Here is a 19956-nt window from a genome sequence, read left to right as displayed (position 1 = left end):
ATGAAGGCCAGATGATCATTACAGGTGCATGCGCGCCAGAAACCCAGAAGAATGGGCGATGCGGCCCATGCAGCACCACTTCGGGCACGTGTGCGCCATAGGTTCGCCATCACTGTGCTAGACCAAACTGGCCTAACAAACTGACCAAACCAACAAAAATTGGACCAAGCAATTCCTTCACAACTCAGCTCCACTCAGCTCCGCGGGTGAGGGATAAGATGATTTATGCTTGCTGACTAAAGTTTTGGCAACCTAGAGACTAGTGCTGTACCTGCCAATGTAAATTCAAGGGTATCACTCTTCAACTGCCCACTTCACAGCTCCTTGCTACCCGGGGCTCAAATCTCCCCTTGCAATGGAAGGTATATCCCTGTAGGGGGCGAAAAGTCTCCCCCCACCATAATAACTCACCATAGAGGCTTTCCCTGCTCGCCCCATCCTGGTCCAAAATAGCAGAGGCGACCCAGACCATTCCCAGCACCAACAGGGTTAGCAACAGCAGGACTACAAAGGTCTCATATACCCGAGCCATGATCCCCTGGACAGAAGCAGAAAAGTGGGACAGTTATTTCCACTCCGGAACTGGGAATAGGATGAGAAGTCTTCAAGAGGCAGCTGGCACTATTTTGCTTCTAGGTAGAACCTAGAAACTGGACTTTATTGCTTGAAACAGTGATTTTTTAATTTGGGGATTTGACGATTCAAACTGTTTATGATTATAGAAATACTATTAAACACTATTAAATTTTAGAGCAAAAGGTTGTTTTTTTTGTATTTGTAACTGCATTGAAGAAAGTTGGAAGTTACTTTTATTCTATTATTATTTTTTATTTTATTCCTTGCACTTTTCATACCCCCCTTAAATTTTATTTTGTCTAGGAATTCAAGTGCGTGTATATGTGTTTGTTTGTGTGAGTGTGTAAATAAAGTAAATAAAAAGAGGCAGTTGGTACCTTCTTTGATCCAGCAAAGCCTTCGGACTCCGTGAAGAAATAGGCAAAGGGCATGAGGAAGACGAGGGAGAGGTTGGAGAAGAGGAAGACAAGATTCCAGAGTCCTAGGAACAGAAAAGAGGGAGAGAAATTCCCTTATGCCTCTGCTCCAGCTCCTCAAAGGCCTATCCCTGCTGCCTCTCCTGCTGTTGGGACTCCTGCTAGCCTCCTTGATTTGGGCCATTCCTGGGATAATCCACAGGGGCCCAACTCTGGTGGGACACCCTTTTCCTTTCCAAGCTGGACCTGACAGCCCCCTCAAAGCTGAAAATCCCAGTCACCTTTACAGAAAGGTACACATACTTGGTACCAATGTTCTTTCCCGAAGCAGCCTCTGCTCTGAAGTGGCTTCCTTCAGACTGAAGCAATCCCAGACAATGAGAGGACTCATCCTAGAGCAGGGAAGGCTAACCTTTTATATCACCAGGTGCCGATCTGAGTACCGGAAATGGCACGCAAAACCATCCCGCGAGAAATGTGCGGCCTCGCTGTCCTTCCCACTTTTGGGAGTGTCAAAACCCAGAAAAGCAGTGTTTCATCGCACATGCACACACTGGCACCCAAACCTCTGGTTTCTGGCACATGTGTGTGCTTGACAAACAGCTGGCCATCACACATGCGCACGCTGGAAACCCAGAAGTTTGGGTGCCCGTACACATGCGCGATGGAACGCTGCTCTTCCGGGGTTTGGCGCTCCTACACATGCGAAGGCCAGCTGGCTGACGCATGTGCAGCCACAGGAACGCAGAAGAGAAGTCTGGCCCCATGTGTCGCTTGCAGCACGCATTCCATAGGTACGCCAACACGGTCCTAAAGGGTCTTGATTCTACAACACAAATGTTGGTGATTGTGGGATTTTCAAAAGAGAGAAGCTAGGATTTGGGAGACACAGAGAACTCTGAAGAGGGAAAGCAGATTTTGGTGCTAATTTTGCTTTTTTTTTTTAAGGGGAATGACTCCCTTGAATTGAAACTGCCTTCTCAGGACTGCGTCTGGCAGTATTACACAAGAGGTTTCCCATCCTTATGTCTCCAAACGCTTTTCTGATGTCCCAATCCAGCTTAGCATCCTTAGTCTCCCATCCAGGTACCAACTAGATCTGACCATCTGATCAACCAAGGTCAATTTGGTGCTACCATCTGCTAAGAGTTGGTTTTACGACTTGCCTAAGAGTTCTAATCACTCTTGCTAGTCAGGTTTTCTCCATTATGGAGAAAGAAGGGGGCGTGGCCTTAGCACTTAGCCTTATATACCACTTCACAGTGCTTTACAGCCCTTTCTAAGAGGTTTACAGGGTCAGCCTATTGCCCCCAACAGTCTGGATCCTCATTTTACCAAGCACAGAAGGACGGAAGCCTGAGTCAACCTTGAGCCTGGTGGGATTCGATCTGCCAAATTGCAGGCAGCTGGTGATCACCAGAAGCAGCACTCTAACCACTGCTCCACCGCGGCTCATTCCTTCTGTTCCCCCACAGAGACAGATGCCCCTCCTCCCTGCCCACAGAGGAAGCATTGCAGGGAGCTCACCATGGATGAGGGAGCCGTTCAACCACTGGATGTAGTAATTTTGAGGGAAGGAAAGCAAGACTTCGTTGCCGATGATGGAAAAGGGCAGCAGAAGGACTGCCCCCAGGGACACAGCCAGAGTGAAGGTGCACAGCCACAGCCTGAGCAAAAGGACACAAAAGAAAGGATAAGATGCTTGTCCACGTCCATCTGACACTGCTCGCTGCACAGTGAAGCCACAGATTACGCCTCATATTTACGACTCCTTCCCCAAAATAGAAATACATTATCTCCTTGGTCCGCCATGTTCAAAGGATGGGAAGGTTAAGACTCTTGAGCATGACAAGGAAAGAGCAGCTTTGTTCACCACACACAGGAAGCAAAGAAGTTGGTTTGATGATGGTCTCCCACCCTCTCTTCCCGCCTCCTCCCTCCCCCCCCTCTCTCTCTCACACACCCCTATTGGATCAATTCTTTCACTTGAGTCTCATCAAAATTTAGAACAGTTCCAGTTAAGGGAAGCCTGAAGTCATAAATAAAGCTTTCAAATTTTAATTTATCCCATGTGAGAGTCCTTTCAGGCTTGGTGGGCAGCTGAAACCTAACTTTCTGGATGAGAAGCAACCTCTAACGGGGAGGTAAGATAATGCGGTATGCTTAACATGCCACGTGGATGCCTTATGAATGTGAATCTGAATAAGCATGCGTGGACTTGCAGGGCCAGCGCGATGTGCAATAAGTTCACATGGTGCAACAAGCCTGGGTGTTTGTTAGCAGGATAGCGATTTTTTTATCTTTCACTGTGAGTTGTACGGTGTTGTGGGTGTGGGTGTGTACAAAAGGAGGCTCAGCCAATCTCATTGTACACATGTTGTTCTCTGACAATAAAGGTTTGAATTGAATTGATGCTTTATTTTTATACACACATATGCAAAAGAATGCTTTTTCTAATTTTTTAAAAAAATTATTAAATGTATATGCTGCCCATCTTTCTATCAAACAACTGAAGAATAATGTCTGAAGAGGACAGGGATTCTTGAAAGCCTGAAGGGCTGCCCATAATACATTCTCTACCGTTAATGCCCAGATGTTAAGAGAAATGCAAAATTCCTCCTCATATTCGTTTACCTGGGCCACATTCCAAAAATACCTTTGAATGGCGTCCCAAATTACACAAAGAGAGGGATAAGGAAATCCACATTAGATGCATTTTTTTATTGGACATTTCATTTAAAAAAAAAAAAGCCCTAAAAAGATAAAAAGAAAAACATGGAAATGGGAAGAAGGAAGGGGAAAGGGAAGTTATGAATATCTTAAGAGGGGAAAAAGAGGGAACTTACGCAATCCGATTGACTGCAGCATCTTCATCAACTAAGAATAGGAAAAAACAATTATTATTACTGTTATTAAACTAAGTGCTCAAACTACTTTTCTGCCAAAGAACCCAAAGTAACATCTATAGTTCATTTTGCCAGTCTACTGAAGTAGACTAGTCAGCACTCAAAGCTTCCCCTATGACGGCCCATTACCATGGGGGAGTAGAGATCTGAATTTGTGTCATCCAGTGACAAACCTTTAATTGCAACATACATGAGATATTCCTAACAGGAAGTGTAAAGATGGCATTTAGTCTATTCCATGCTGGTGATACAACATTTTGTATTAGACCTGCTGGTGGCATGCGGAGACATTTGTCCGGGCACACGAGGCGTTGCCCTGTCAGCTGACTTCAGTCTTCTTTTGAGGCCATTTTTCGCCCTCCGGAAGCTTCAGGAGCTTCCCTGAAGCCTCTGGAATGTGAAAAACGCCCCTACGGGCAAACCGGAAGTTTGGGAACGTACTTCTGGTTTGCTCATAGGGCCAGTTTTAGCTCTTCAGGAGGCTTCCCTGAAGGCTCCAGAGGGCAAAAAACGACCCTACGAGCAAACCGGAAGTCACTTCCGGGTTGCTCGTAGAATTGTTTTTTGCCCTCCGGAGCCTTCAGGGAAGCCTCTAGAAGGCCCCTGAAGGCTCTAGAGGACGAAAAATGGCCCTACACACAAACTAGAAGTCACTTCCAGTTTGCTCGTGGAGTCGTTTTTTGCCCTCCGGAAGCCTCCTGAAGGCTCCAAAGGACTAAAACTGACCCTACAAGCAAACCGAAAGTCAATTCCCAAACTTCTGGTTTGCCCATAGGGCCGGTTTTCCGCACTCCTGAGGCTTCAGGGAAGTTGCTGAAGCCTCCAGAGGGCCTTGGGCAGGGGGGGGGAGGCTGTTCTTGCCCTCCCCAGGGTCCTATAAAGCCTTTGGAGCATGGGGAGGGCAGAAAAAGCACACAAAAAATGGGGGGGGTTGCTGGTCGTGCGCATAGCATTATGGATGTGGCACGCCCACACACAATCCCCCTGCGCTCCCCCCGCTTTTGGTACGCGAGTCACAAAAGGTCCACCATCACTGCCCTAGCTCATTGCAAAACCATGACTTTATGGAAGGGCAAAATGGGGTCCCCAACCTTTCAGACCTCAGGGACTACTAAATTCATAAGTTAAAATCCTGCAGACCACTAATATGATCTGCCTAATGACTGGGTGGGTGGGCATGGCTAGGTGGTCATCTGACTGGATGGGTGTGGCCAATTCAATGTCACTCACATCAAGGGATGCCTCAACAGCTTCTATTCGCCCCTCTTCTGCCAGCCACTCCTCGCCTACCCGCCCGGGCTCCTTAGGGCCCCAACAGGAAGCAGTTGTTGGAGCTAAGCAGCCACCGTGAGAAAGAGTTGGCAAAACAGCTCAGTTCAATTTGGATCTGACTGAGAAGAAGGCAGAGCAGAAGCACCTCACTGAGGACTACAAGCATAGGCTTTCCAAGCAGAGGGAAGACTTGTGGGAGTACCGGCTCCTGGAGGTTTAGCAGGCTGAGATGGTCAGCCAGTTCCAGGCCATGATGCAGTCCCATTGGAATGAGGCCCTCCGGCTCTTCAGCACCACCAGCACTTCCCTCCAGCCTTCACCCAAAGCCCCACAACAAGAGGCTGAAGCAGACCCCAAGTCAGAATTTCTGCCCCCCTCCGACCCGCACAAAAAAGACCCCAAAGGGGGAGATTCTCTGCAGCAACACAAATGTTACACGTATCAGGCCCAAGGACCGTAGTTTGAAGACCCCTGAATTAGTGCAATACAAAAAATACAAATAATTTTCTGCGGACCACCAAAGTTTTCTCACGGACCACCAGTGGTCCACGGTCCACAAGTTGGTGACCGCTGATCTACAGTATAAATACAGTGGAAACACAGAAGAAAGTTGGCTAGGTGAGGAATTCTCCAGGATTAGTAGAGGTTACTTCTTGTCTACCATAATCAATTATAAAATATGCAGCTGAAGACAAAAACTCATCCAATCAATCTGAACAGGCTGGTTGACCAGGGATGGCAGAATCTACTGTTCAATTCAATTAGGGGAAAAACTCTTATTTATAGAGAAGTTTTTGGTACTCTTGTCTTCACTATCACAAAGAGATGGATACAGCTTTTCTGCTCCTCCCACATCTGCAGATAAATTCAACCCTCCTCAGAGAAGGTGGTTTCCTTGAAATTCAGAATACAAAGTAGAATATACAGGAGTTGTATTCTGTATACTGTATCCTAAGGGAACAGTGGTGAATGGTGCCTCTCTCCAGCCATAGGACAACAGACTGGGTGGTTAGAACTGCACACATAAAAATTTCCTTATGAATCTGATGTCCAATTGTGTAGGGTTAGAGTAGCACAAGGAAGGTTTTGTGGGAATCCCTATGCTGTAGGCATCTCTCTAGGATACATGTTTTGTACAGTAAAACCAGATTGTCTCTGCAAACTGATCTTAAAAGTAGCCAGGTCCCACCATTTCCTCATATTCCCTATTTGTCCAATAAGTGTCAGCATCAAATTACTAGTTGGAAAATTGCTAAGCTGGAAAAAGAGCTAAATTCCCTAGGCCAACGGCTGTCAAGGCAACTAAACTAGCAGCAGTATAAACAAACTTTAATTTAAAAGTCAAAAAGCCCTTCTACAGGGACTGGGTGTAGAGACCTCAGCGCTGTTGCAAAGCAGGCAAACTCTGGGGAAGAAATCTTTCCATTTGGGGCAGAGAGGGTGTATTGTCTCCACAAGCTTCATTTGCAGGCATTCTGCATAGAAGTTATGCAAGAGTTGAAGCTGGAGGGAGCTAACCAGAGGGAGCCCACAGAGTACACCCACCCACTGCTTTGTGAACAATTTACAGACCTCAAGTGGTTACAAAAGGGACATTTGCCAATCCTGCTAAAATCAGCTGGCTTAGTTGCAAGTTTGACATAAGATGCTCTGAGGCTCATACAAAGCAGTTGAAAAAAGTTATGGAAGATCATCAAGTTTCACCCTGGCTGACAGAGATGTTAATGATCAAGCAAATATGTTGTTCTCTGCTTATTAATTGGGCTGTTACAGAAGCATCCAAGACTTATGACAGTACAACCTTCCTCAATCGGATGCCCTTCTGAATCTATCAGAATTACAGCTATGATAGTGCTGACCTGGGACTGGTTTGCCTTCTGGGAATTGTAGAATTAATAATCCAGCCAACAATTTTCTGGCGTTCATCGAGTTGAGAGAGGTTTGCCTGGAAAGGTCAAACCTTTGCCGATGCAAATGTTGTTGCAGCACACATGTTGCTTTGTTGCAGCAGAGATGTTCACTTTGAACACATGCGTACCTGAAGGCTGGATTTCCACAATGCGCTAAGTCATCAAGCAATTTGCCTCATTTGGACATAACGCAGGGCTGAAATCCAGCAGGTTCTAACAGGTTCTGGAGAACCAGTAGCGGAAATTTTGAGTAGTTTGGAGAACCGGCAAAATGCCTGACCCCAGAATGGGGTGGGAATGGAGATTTTACAGTATCCTTCCCCTGTCACGCCCACCAAGCCATGCCCACCAAACCACACCACACCTACCAAGCCACGCCACATAACCGGTAGTAAAAAAAATTGAATTTCACCACTGACATAATGTAATACTGCATGTGAACTCAGCCACTGTAGTGTTTCGACCCTGGTGAGTTTAAGTTGTGGGCTGTTCAGCAAACCCAGGATTAAACAAGAGCATTTTGTGCAATGTGAACTCTGCTGATTTGTCATAATTGAGCAGGACACATATTTTGGAAATCTTAAAATCAAGGGAAACTGCTAGTTTCATTCTCCTCCTAAACTCTAAAAAGCCATATCCTGCATGGCTTCGACAACTTCAGTGGTGGTATAGTATAGTGGTTCAAGGCTGGAAAGAACAAAGGGGAGACTCAGGTTCCTGTCTATCTTCAACTCCCTGGGTGATTTTGGGCCAGTCCCTCTCTCTCAACCCAGCCCACATCATAGGTTTGTTGCTCTTGGGAAAAACGAGAAAAACTTACACTCCTGAAGAAAAGGCATCTAACAAACAAAATTGGGAATCTAACAAATGAATAATTATGTCTTCTGAAACCATGTACCTAGAACAGCTTTCCCAAACCTAGATACCTCCTAGACGGATGAGTTTCAGCTCCCCAGTAGGTTGGCCTTTGCTGAGAATTCTTGGCACTGAATTGGCAGAAACGACCTTAATTTGCCTGCCTACCCAGTTACCTGTAGTGAAGTCTGTGTGTCTTTTGAAGTAGGTTAAGATGAAGTAGCACAGGATGTAGAGACTGCCAAAAAGAAGGGTGCAGATCTGTGGGAGGAGAAAGAAAAACTGGTTACGAGATGCTGGTCATGAGTCATCCTCACCTCTTCCCAGTGACTCTTGAGGATATGCAACCCACTTTATCCAAGGCAAATGGAACACAATTTGGAAAACTAAAGGATCCTCTTCTCTATCCTATTACTGAGCAAAACCATTCTATTGCCATCACTATACTCAATGCTTTCTTTTATCAACATTTCTTTGTGAAATTTCTTCAGACTACTCTGTTTCTCTGAAAATAAGACCTCCACAAATAATAAGCCCAATTGGGCTTTTGAGCACGTGTGCTAAAATAAGCCCTCCCCAAAAATATTTAAATGCATGCGCAGCCAGTCCCCACCATTTAATGGGAGAAAAGGGGGGGAACATGTCCAATGTGCCCGACATGCACCTGCCATCCATGTGGAACGGCCTCGCAGAGGCCCCTACCGCAAACCCCAGCTACGCCGCCACTTCTCTTAGTGGCGGTCGCAAAAAGAGCAGCAGGCCCAGGGACGCTAGGGCTGGTAAGAGTGTGCCAGAAACAGAGACAGAACTTCCACCCCTCTCTGGATCAGCTAATCCACGGGCCGAAGTTAAGGGGCCTCCTACACCTCAAAAATAATAAACCTCCCCGAAAATAAGGCCAAGTGCTTATTTCGGGAGTCAAAAAAAATAAGACCCTGTCTTATTTTCGGGGAAACACAGTATAAGCAGCCAGCAGGTTTGAGAAAAACCACATTTCTTCCTCTAATTTTATCTGGGTTCCCTAACATACGTTTTAACAATACCTGGGAAGGGGCGGTGATTTAAGAGCTGGAGAGAGCAAAACAAAGAGAGGAAACATTAAAGCAGGAAATTGCAGCCTGCGTGCTTACATACCAGATCTAGACTGGGTTCAAAGATGGCGGTACAGTAGGCAGCAATAATGGGATAAGTTTGAAGAGCACCAAAACTGGAAAACCCAGGAAACCACATTTATGACTGAGGGAATGATACCAGGCGCGTGACGAGAATAATTGCAACAGAGAAACTGTTTCAGGGAAGTGTTGAAAACGCCAGTTACTAAAGGAGGCTTTGAAATAATCCCATCTCCCCAAGTCAAGCTTACAACTGAAAGAGGGAGTGAACGGAAAAGTGAAGTGGGAAGAAGAGTGGATCAGCAAGTTTCATCCTTTCTTCATCTAGTCGGACTCCTATACCTCTGATTCTTTATTCTACATCTTAGCTACTCCATTGCCAGCTCATCCTAAAATACTCGGAATATCATAACTATGGGAAGAAAGCAAAGCAGTACTTTTTAAAAATAAAAGCACCTCTGATTAAAAGATTTGAGAGTGAAAAATTTGCATTTTCCCTGTTCAGACATTATTTCAGTTGAAGCCACGTTGTTTTCTCTAGTAACTTCACATAAAATGGAAGACATACCCTCCCAAATAAGCGCATTTCTGAGAACAAGATTCAGAAGTTAAAACAACAAAACTAAGCTTGAAAAGAAGATCCCATCAGTGAAGCTATGTAAACAAAACAAACCTAAATCTGAAAATTGAATGGTCAGAGCGCTAGGCAAATAAACATTGCAAAATAATCCTCCAGCTATTTTTGGTGGAATGAGCATTAAATTGCTCTCCAGCCCCAACAAGTACTAGTTATATAAAAAGTAAACATGGATGTTTCATCTGCCACATGACAGGTTTACTGGGCTGCCCAAGGACATTCAGGTGGTGCTCCTGAAAACATACCAGGTTTAATTTAAAGGGTCATTTTTTCATTCTAACGTTCCAAAGTTTTGTTCTTCAAGAAAGAAAGCAACCCTCTGTGATCAGGATGATTAAATGCCACAGGCTCTTAGCCCACCTTATACTACAAACCTATTTTAAAACGTGACAAAGGTTGCACGCTATCCTTTTTCAATCTGGTGCTATCCATAAATGATGGATTTCCAAAATCCCTCCACCGTAATAGCCAATAGAGCTGGATTTTCTCACAGAATCTATGCTAGAATATTTGCCCATCCCTAATTAACCATATCAAAGAATTGAAGTTATAAAAAAGAGACCGCTACCAAAAGGTAACCAATCTCTTTCCAGGAATTTCAACAGTAAGAAAGATGACCACAAATATGTGGTATCTTAGCTTTACATCAGAAACAAGGATCCAGTCTTTAGAAATATCAAAGTATACTGCAAATGATGAAGCTTGCAAAAAAGGCCAAACTAATTTCCTTGGTTAGGTATGGAAAAGACAATATCTACGTTTATTGCTCATCGGAAACCCCTTATAGACTTTTTGCATGAAACAGAAAAAAAATACTCAAGGTTTATAGCTTTGATGATTAGGACAAAAATGTAATTTTTTTGTAAAAATTTTGTTATATTTATAAGAGAATATTTGTAGCTCAGGGTTGAACTGTGAGATCCTTAGTGCTCTCTGAGCTTGATTGTTTTTTGCAGATATTTCATTATCCAAACTAGGTAATATCATCAGTGTAAAATCATGATAATGATGATACTGTTACCTAGTTTGGGTAATGAAATGACTGCAAAAATCAATCAAACTGAGACAGCGCCAAGGACCCCATTGGAGTTATATTTCCTGCAAAAAAAAATGGAAGCTGCTTATACTTCTTTTCATTTTATGTTTTCATTTTTTTTCCTTTAAAGGTAAACGTTTCCCCTGCACATAAGTGCTAGTCGTTCCCGATTCTGGGGGGCAGTGCTCATCTCCATTTCAAAGTCAAAGAGCCATTGCTGTCCAAAGACGTCTCTGTGGCCATGTGGCCGGAATGACTAAATGCCAAAGGAGCACAGAACGTTGCTACCTTCCCACCAAAGGTGGTCCCCATTTTTCTACTAGCATTTTTACATGCTTTTGAACTGCTAGGTTGGCAGAAGTTGGGACAAGTAATGGGTGCTCACTCCATTATGCGGCACTAGGGATTCAAACCACCAAACTGCCGACCTTTCTGATCAACAAGCTCGGCGTCTTAGCTACTGAGCCACCGCATCCCGGCATTTTTTTCCTTTCTTTACCTTATATTAGTTCTTTTTTTAACCTTCTTTTCAAAACTCTAATAAAAAAATACAGAAATGCAAACATTTGAAAGCATGGGAAGAACCAAGGCTGGGAGAAAACAAAGAAGAGGCAGGCAAGCATTTATTTATTCTTTTTGAAAGCAGGAAGCCGTGACTTTGATTTTATACCACTCCCATTCCCATTGCCCTGTTCTGTGTGGAAAGAGGGAGGAGGAAGAGGTTGTGGTGTTAACAGCCTCTTCTCACCCAAAAGGGAAGCAGAAGAGCAAAACAAAATTGTTCCAAGCCAGCTGGCATCCTGTAAGTATGATGTGCTTTGGCGTTGCTGCCTGAGAGATGACCTAGCAGAGTGCTATGCAGCCAGGCAGGAAGGAGTGGTTTTTTTTCTCCTACCTCCTCTACGATGCCCCAAAATTAACCTTCAAACAGAAAAGGAGCATCCTGGGGCTCCAAACCAAGCGACTTGGGCAGCTTTTTATTTCATTTCTTCATTACTAGATTAAAGTAGCCCTTAGCCAAGGAGACCAGGCAGCCTTTCTTAAAAGGCTTCCCTTTTGGGCTACTTTAATGTAAACACAGCAGGGATGCAGTGACTTAGGGGCTAAGACGCTGAGTTTGTCGGTCAGAAAGGTCAGCAGTTTAATGGTTTGAATCCCTAGCGCCACGTAACAGAGTGAGCTCCCGTTACTTGTCCCAGCTTCTGCCAACCTAACAGTTTGAAAGCACATAAAAAAATGCAAGTAGAAAAATAGGAACCACCTTTGGTGGGAAGGCAGCAGTGTTCCGTGCACCTTCGGCGTTTAGTCATGCCGGCCACATGACCACAGAGACATCTTCGGACAGTGCTGGCTCTTTGACTTTGAAACGGAGATGAGCACTGCCCCCTAGAGGCAGGAACGACTAGCACATATGTACGAGGGGAACCTTTACCTTGAATGTAAACACATATGGTTCTTCCCACCTTCCGAGCTTTATTAAGAGAGGAAGCTGAGTGCTGCATAGGCCATTCATCAAGAAACTTGGAGGGCTTCAAACCCCTGGAAGAGAGACAGACTCCAAAAGCTGGAGACCATGACAGCCATGTCTAACTAATTGCTTCACTAATCCTTGTAATCAGCATTATGATCCCTAAATCATAGGCTGGCTCACACGCTATGCTATCCCTACTGTGTGAAGTAATCTTCAATGGGAGCGTTAAGTATTGTGCCTTTCAGAATTTCTCCGACTGGTTCGGAATCTGATTTATCTCACAGTGTACAAATAGCCCTCAAATTACAACCCCTTTGTTTAGTGACTGTTTGAAGTTAAACTGAAACTTATGGCGGCTTTTCACTCTTGCGACCGTAGTCATGTGACCAAAATTCAGATGCTTGGCAAGTGACTCATATTTATGATGCGTCCCAAGGTCATGTGATCACCTTTTACGACCTTTTGACAAGCAAAGTCAATCGGGGAAGCCAGATTCATTTAACCACCATGTTACTAACTTAACAACTGTAGTGATTCACTTAACAACTGTGGCAAGAAAGGTCATAAAATGCAACAATTGTTTCGCTTAGCAATAGAAATTTTGGGCTCAATTGTGGTCGTAAGTCAAGGACTGCCTGTAATCACTCTGATTCTGCTCCAGTATATTGCTGGTGGTTTTTTTTAAAAAAAGAAATGAATCACCCTGGACCTGTGATGTTCCCACTGATGGGAGCACTTCTTTCACTCCATTTTATGGGTCCTGCGTTCAAAGCAATCATTATCTACTGTATTCTTGTCATAAATTTTAAAAGTTTACTGCCTGGATGTGTCTCCTCCTGCACATATTGGTTCAAGTGCAAACCAGACATCTGCTGTCTGCCATTGCCTGACAGCAATACACCAACATGGATACCTGCTTAGTAAAAGGCCTACAGTAATTACAAAATTTCATTTCCACAACTACAGGGCAACATGTTCAGAAAAACTTCCAATGCATCCGTTGTATAATTTCCCTAACACGTGTGTGTGTGTGTGTGTGTATGTGTGTCTGTGTGTGTGTGTGTGTGTGTGTAAGCCTCCTTGAAAATATATATACTAAATCAGAGGTCCCCAAGCCCCAGGCCGCAGCTCACTACTGGGCGGTGAGCAGTTCTGTACTGGGCTGTGGAAGTGGTGGGAGACTGTGTGCGTATCCCCGCTTCTGTGGTGTGCGTGAATCCATTTGTGTGAGCGGTGGTCGCACTTGTCTGCCACTCAAGTGAATGAATCTACGTGCACACACGCTTGCTGGCCACTCGTGCAAAACGATCCCCCCCCCCCGCCAGTCCACAAAGCCGGAAAAGGTTGAAGAATTCTGTACTAAATTATGGAGGAGGTGCTAGACATTTATTTTATTTCCTTTTATGTACCACAATATATTTTTTACATTGTTCAGCTGGGGTATCTCAGAAGTATACATCTCTCCCAGCCAGCTGGAGGCCAACATTTTTGGCTCACAGTCCTCTTTTTGTTCCACAGGCAATAGAAAGGAAAATAACTATGACTCAGGATCAAATCATTTAATTTTGCATCACTGATGCCTTTGAGTATGTGATACAAATAAAGTTTAAAAAAATTCTGAGAGCTTATTTATGATTTTTTAAAATAAACCTATGTCCAAAGTACAACGTGTACTGTATTTTTCGGAGTATAAGACGCACCTTTTTTCCTCAAAAAAAAAAAAAAAGGCTGAAAATCTGGGTGCATCCTATACACCAAATAAAGCATTTTTTGTTTTCCTAAGCCCCGCCCCTTCACCAAAATGGCCTTACATACCCTTGTGGAGGCTTTCACAGAGCTCATGGGAGATGGGGAGGGCAGAAATGAGCAAAAAACGGGCCACTTTCTCCCCCCCCCCCAGCCCCCAACAGCACTCTATAAGCCTCCATAGGCTATGCATGCAATTTTTTTGACAAAAAATGGGCCTGTTTTCCTGAAAAACGGGCTGTTTTTTGCTCCTTTTTAACCCCCCCCCAGCACTGTGCAAGGCCTTCCCCCCTCCCCCGGCTATTCATGCCTTTTTTGGAGGGGGGAAAAACCGGGCCCGTTTTCGTGAAAAACCAGCCATTTTGGGGAGGTTTGTAAGGTGCAAAAACTCCCCCCCCCTTTTGGAAAGCTCTTTAACTGATTGATGAGAATTACATTGATCAAGTGCTGTGCCAGCAGAAATACCTATCTATCTACTGTATTTCTCTCTATTTCTATTTCTCTCTCTCTATCCCTCAACCTACCTACCTACCTACACACACTCTCCCTACCTACCTACTGTATTTCTCTCTCTCTCTCTCTCTCTCTCTCCTTTTATCTACCTACCTACCTACCTACCCTCTCTCTCCCTACCTACCGTATTTCTCTATCTATCTCTATTTTTCTCTCTCTCTCTCTCTCCCTACCTACCTACTGTATTTCTCTCTCTTTCTCTCCCTGTCTATCCCTCTATCTACCTACCTACTTTAAAAAAAATTGCCTCTTCAAAACTTTGGTGCGTCTTCTACTCCAGTGCATCTTATACTCCAAAAATATGGTAATTTGTAAGCTATGATTTGCGGCTTTGCATACTGCTTGCATTTACATAATATGGCGTATATAAGCCAAGAATTTTAGGTGCCAAAATGCTCCCAAAAAAACAGGTTTGGTTTATGTGAGGATGGGCTAATCCATAGGAATGTATGGGAATTCTTTGCCAGAGCATCCATATCTCCATATATAAGCTCATTCATGAATAAGGAGACACTTTAATGCATGTCGATTTACCCACAGATGGTGCATTTTTTGTGGCATTTTTGTGAGCATTTGAGAGTTGGCTTATGTGCAAATAGACTTACATGTGAGTATATATAAATACATAAACTGAACGTATTCGGAATGGATGGTTAATCAAGGACAACCTATGTGATGTGTGAACAGAGACAGGGCTCACACCCTACTCTATACTTCAGGCTGCTAAACCAACTGGCCAGTTCTTTCAAAGGAGGGGGCATTACCTGTAGCCTATGATAACTGAGGGCCCAGGAGAAGATGGCAATGCCAGCCTCTTCCCAAACTGACTCCACTAGAATCCTGCAGCCACAGGAGCCTCATCCTTATGCCAGGCGTGCCTAGCAACCCTGCTCTCCGGTTTCCAGTTCTCCTTACAAAAACGACCAGAGGTTATCATGGCAGGTACAAATGTTACGCAAGCAGCAGCAAAGAACCAGACACGGAAAGTCCAGAGTAGTGCTCCACGTTGTCTTTTGCTGAGGCAAGGCATTTCTTCTGGGAATTGGGCCAATTTGGATTGGGGAGAAAGCAGATAACAACTGCATCATGCTTTCAGCGGAGAGAAACCAGAGTTCTGCAACCAATTTGTCTCAGTGCTCCCTTGAGTGAACCTTAGTTCCAAGATTCCACTTAAACAGAACTTGGACCTTTAGTGATATTTGCTCAGAAGAGAATATAGGATTATTTGCCCAGAGAAGGAATACACATGAAAGAGGGGGAGTGAGAAGCACTTTGAAGGTTGAGAAAAACATTCTGCATCAGAGTGCAGGCACTGGATCAGGAGCAAAGTTTTCCATAGACAAAAACATTTTGGAAAATTCAAGTGGATTTGAATGCTGTGAATGTAGCTCTCTTCTAAGACACGCTTCAAGGCTCACATGAAGGGCTGAGTTTTGCAAAAATAATGCAAACAAAGTACCTTTTGATATCTCTTCCTCATGTTGCTCTAACATATAAATTGAGCAGCAAAATGACTATCCCCAATCCTTACCAAGAGCACATAATTCAAGTGCTCAAAACTGTGATGGAATGTGCAGCTGGAGAAGGAGGGAGGGGAGAATCCTGGGATGAGCACTAAGGCTTCCCAAGGCAGAGGCAAGGCAACACATTCCATACAAAAGCCCAGTTTAAGAGATTGCACAATCCCAAACTGGATGGGGAAAGAAGGAAGAGGTTTAGGGTAGCCACACCGTATAGAATCTCTCAAGATATGTCTAGTAAGTAAGTAAGGTTATAGCTTTATTTAGTCTGGCAAGATTTTGTCCATTAAGGTAAAGGTTCCCCTCACACATATGTGCTAGTCGTTCCCGACTCTAGGGGGCAGTGCTCATCTCCATTTCAAAGCCAAAGAGCCAGCACTGTCCGAAGATGTCTCCATGGTCATGTGGCCGGCATGACTAAACACCGAAGGTGCACGGAACACTGCTGCCTTCCCACTAAAGGTGGTTCCTATTTTTCTACTTGCAATTTTACATGCTTTCAAACTGCTAGGTTGGCAGAAGCAGGGACAAATAATGGGAGCTCACTCCGTTACGCAGCTCTAGGGATGTGTACTGCCGAAATGCCGACCTTTCTGATCAACACACTCAATGTCTTAGCCACTGAGCCACCATGTCCCTTCTATCCATTACGTGTGAGCAAATCAATTGGACTTGTTTGGATTTCACTGTGATGTCTTTGGGCTTGGACCTAAACAAAGACAGCTATAGTCATAAAGCTTCAAGTGTTTTATATCATCGCTGGATGGCAAGAATATCCCCCCAATTCTGCAGCAGGTACATCAATTTGCAAATCGGTTTCTCCACCACCAATTCCAATTTGCAAAGGCATTTACAGCATTATAGCTCCATTGTTTAGATCAGGTTTCCTCTTGCAAATCCCCATCTGTTAGGGTTGATCTTGGCCTCATTCTTTTGTGCTATGAAATTAGAACTATCTGGCATGAGAAAGTAGGCCTGTTGCCCTGAAATCTAGGCCAAGCAAGGCCCAGCTGAATAAAGCCTCCCAGCATGGCACTTCTAATTAACTGAAAATTAGAACATGGAAGGATGGAGAATATAACTAGACAGTAAACAAAACATCATGGAATCTCCCTGGCATGGAAAAGACGATAACAAAGTTCTTCCCTCTCTTTCAGAGATAAGATTTTGGTTTTCAAAACACTTGTTGGCAAGTGCGTTTAACTGGTGATACGTTTTTTCTACATGTTTCTGCTTTTTTCAAAGACTTCCAATATAAGCAACTTTGTTCATATACACAGCATCAATCGGTCCCTAGACCACAAAGAAAGCTGTATCCAAAATTATTCTAACATACAAACTCCACAGGTATTATTCCCTTGGAAACAACAGCAGAAAGAGCTTTTATTTACCGTATTTTTCAGAGTATAAGACACACCTTTTCCCCTCAAAAAAGAGGGTGAAAATCTGGGTACATCATATACACTGAATACAGCATTTTTGGCCTCCCGAAACTCCGTCCCCTTCACCAAAATGGCCGTGCATAGCCTTTAGGAGACTTCCAGAGAGCTCCTGGGGGCTGGGGAGGGCAGAAATGAACAGAAAATGAGCCGTTTGTTGCTCATTTTTGCCCTCCCCCCAGCCCCCAGGAGTACTCTATAAGCCTTCTAAAGGCTAAGCATGCCCTTTTTTGACAAAAAACAGGCCCGTTTTTGTGAAAAACAGGGCATTTCTTGCTCATTTTTGCCCCCACCCCTCGAGGACTCTACAAGCCTCCTGAAAGCTATGCATGCCCTTTTTTTGACCAAAAAAGGGGCATGCATAGCCTTCAGGAGGGTCATTTTTGGGAGGTCTGCAGAGTGCAAAAACTTTTTTTAAATTTGCCTCTTCAAAATCTTGGTGCGCCTTATACTCCAAAAATACAGTATTTACTTACATTTATTAGATCTTTATTTCATCTTTATTAAATAACTCAAGGCCGGTGAAGATACAGAAAACTCCTTCCTCCTCCTACTTCCCCACCACAGCAACCCTGTGAGGGGGTTTGATTGAGAAAGAATGACCGGCCCAAAGTCACCCAGCCGGCTTTCATGCCTAAGGCAGGACTAGAACTCACATTTTCGTGGTTCCCAAACCAGCACTTTAACTCCTAGAACAAAGTAGACCAAAAATATTTTAATTCTGTTCCACTATTAAATAATAATGAGATGCTTTGCTTTGGCTTAATAAGTTGTCTAAATCCAACCAACATGGTTTATTCAATGATAAAACAATTGTCTACCATGATAGTAAACACATTCAATCTCTTTTGAATGTTAGTATACTGGGACTATACCAGGAGTCAGCAAACCGTGGCTCTGGAGCCACATGTGGCTCTTTTATCCCTCTGCTGTGGCTCCCTGTCGCCAATCAGTGCCACAATTTTGAGAGGAGCTTCCAGTATGGGTGGGGGAGAAGCACAGCGCTCTAGGAGAAGACTCAATGGCAAAGGGTGGGTTTTCCAATCGGCTCCACAATTGATAGGGCTTTCAGTTACGGCAGGTAGAGGAAAAAGGATGCCGCACTAGCAGGAGACACTATGGTGGGGGAGCCAACTTCCGGTCAGCTCCAGAATTGAACAGGGGGCTTACGGTTATTTGTGGCATATGGTGTTTTCTTTTTTGTGGGAAACAGGTCCAAATGGCTCTTTGAGAGTTTAAGGTTGCCGACCCCTGGACTATACTAACACTATAGGTCAGATGAGTGTCAGAACAACCTTCAAATTCTTGGAACTGCAGGGCTACACAATGAATTTCAGAACACTTATAGGGTCAAAGCCCATCTCAGATTGACAGGAGGATTCTCCAATGGTGGTGCTCCTTCAGATACATTAGACTATTATTTTTCTTAATTCCTACCTCATCACTTAAGAGCAAAGCTCAAAGATGACGGGTAATCTAACACAGCTGGAGGACTTTGAGAAAGAAGTTGTGATATGGACAGAGCCAATAGCTATGCTGCAGACTTTAAATTCACTTTCACATGGTTTTATTCAATCAGATTAAATATTATGCCTGTGGGCAGGATGGAGGGAGATGAACCTAGCAACGTATGCTTTCACAGTCTAAATTAATTACAATACTGGACTTTTGACTTCCGAGCTTAACTCTGCATTCTTTCAAATCAGACGGATATCTTTTGCAATTCAGTTACCAGGCTTTCTTTGAAATGAATGAATCAATCAGCATAACTGTCACAGTGAACTTTAGTACCAAATCTGATATAATAAGAACTCTTACTCAGCAGACTGCAGAGTTATCATGGTTGAACAATACTTTGTAATAATCAGCACGAATAAAATAGTATACATCAACTATGTGCAAATCTCAAATAATGTTATATCTATTGGTTTGTATTTCTCAGCAAAGAGGGAGAATAAAAAAACGGAACATAAAGTTTACAAATTAGAACATATTTGAAACTCAAATGATTGCAACAACTTAATCTACCAAGCTTCAGGTGATGCTAGCTAAAAAATTAAACTATTGCCAGTTAATGTCTGTTTTAAAGAATTAAATTTAATAATATATGTATATATTTTGTTATGGGCATGGACTGCAATTCCCGTACACTGTAGATTATTTTAATCATTTTTGTAAAAGATGCTATCTGCCATGGATCAGCCTCCAAAAAGAACAGGAGTCTTAATAAAGGTAATGTGTTTAGGTTAGCAGAACTGAATGTTTCTTGATTAAAATAAGAAGTTCCTATCTAGCAATAGCCAGACTATAGAAAGTAGAAAAGTTGCTAGCCACAGTATTCAGTTCTAGATGCTCAATTTCACCAAAATCATCTAAAAATTGGGACATTTTCTCCTATTGCAAAAAGCATACATCTCTGCAGATTTCTTCAGTTTATATGACAAAGATGGCAAGATGCACACATCCAAATAAGCCATTTGTTTGTGGGTTATGTGGTTTTTGGTCTTAGTAGAGTGTCTTAAGTTTAGTCCCTTCAGTTTATAAACC

The 19956-nt window shown here is 43.6% G+C and overlaps 1 protein-coding gene across 1 annotated transcript in view; it reads right to left on the bottom strand.

Annotated features, from left to right (window-relative positions):
* The window catches only part of LMBR1L (limb development membrane protein 1 like), a 37498-nt gene that overhangs the window by 13761 nt on the left and 3781 nt on the right, over nt 1–19956 (bottom strand). The window contains exons 2-6 of the mRNA XM_032210038.1: nt 8112–8196; nt 3839–3869; nt 2520–2659; nt 954–1057; nt 412–538 (exon numbers count right to left, since the gene is read on the bottom strand). Of these exons, the coding sequence (XP_032065929.1) occupies nt 412–538; nt 954–1057; nt 2520–2659; nt 3839–3869; nt 8112–8196 (487 nt within the window). The remainder of the gene's footprint in view (nt 1–411; nt 539–953; nt 1058–2519; nt 2660–3838; nt 3870–8111; nt 8197–19956) is intronic.

This window comes from Thamnophis elegans, chromosome 2 (assembly GCF_009769535.1).
Source record: "Thamnophis elegans isolate rThaEle1 chromosome 2, rThaEle1.pri, whole genome shotgun sequence".
NCBI classification, from domain to species: domain Eukaryota; kingdom Metazoa; phylum Chordata; class Lepidosauria; order Squamata; family Colubridae; genus Thamnophis; species Thamnophis elegans.
This window is presented reverse-complemented; position numbering and strand designations above follow the sequence as displayed.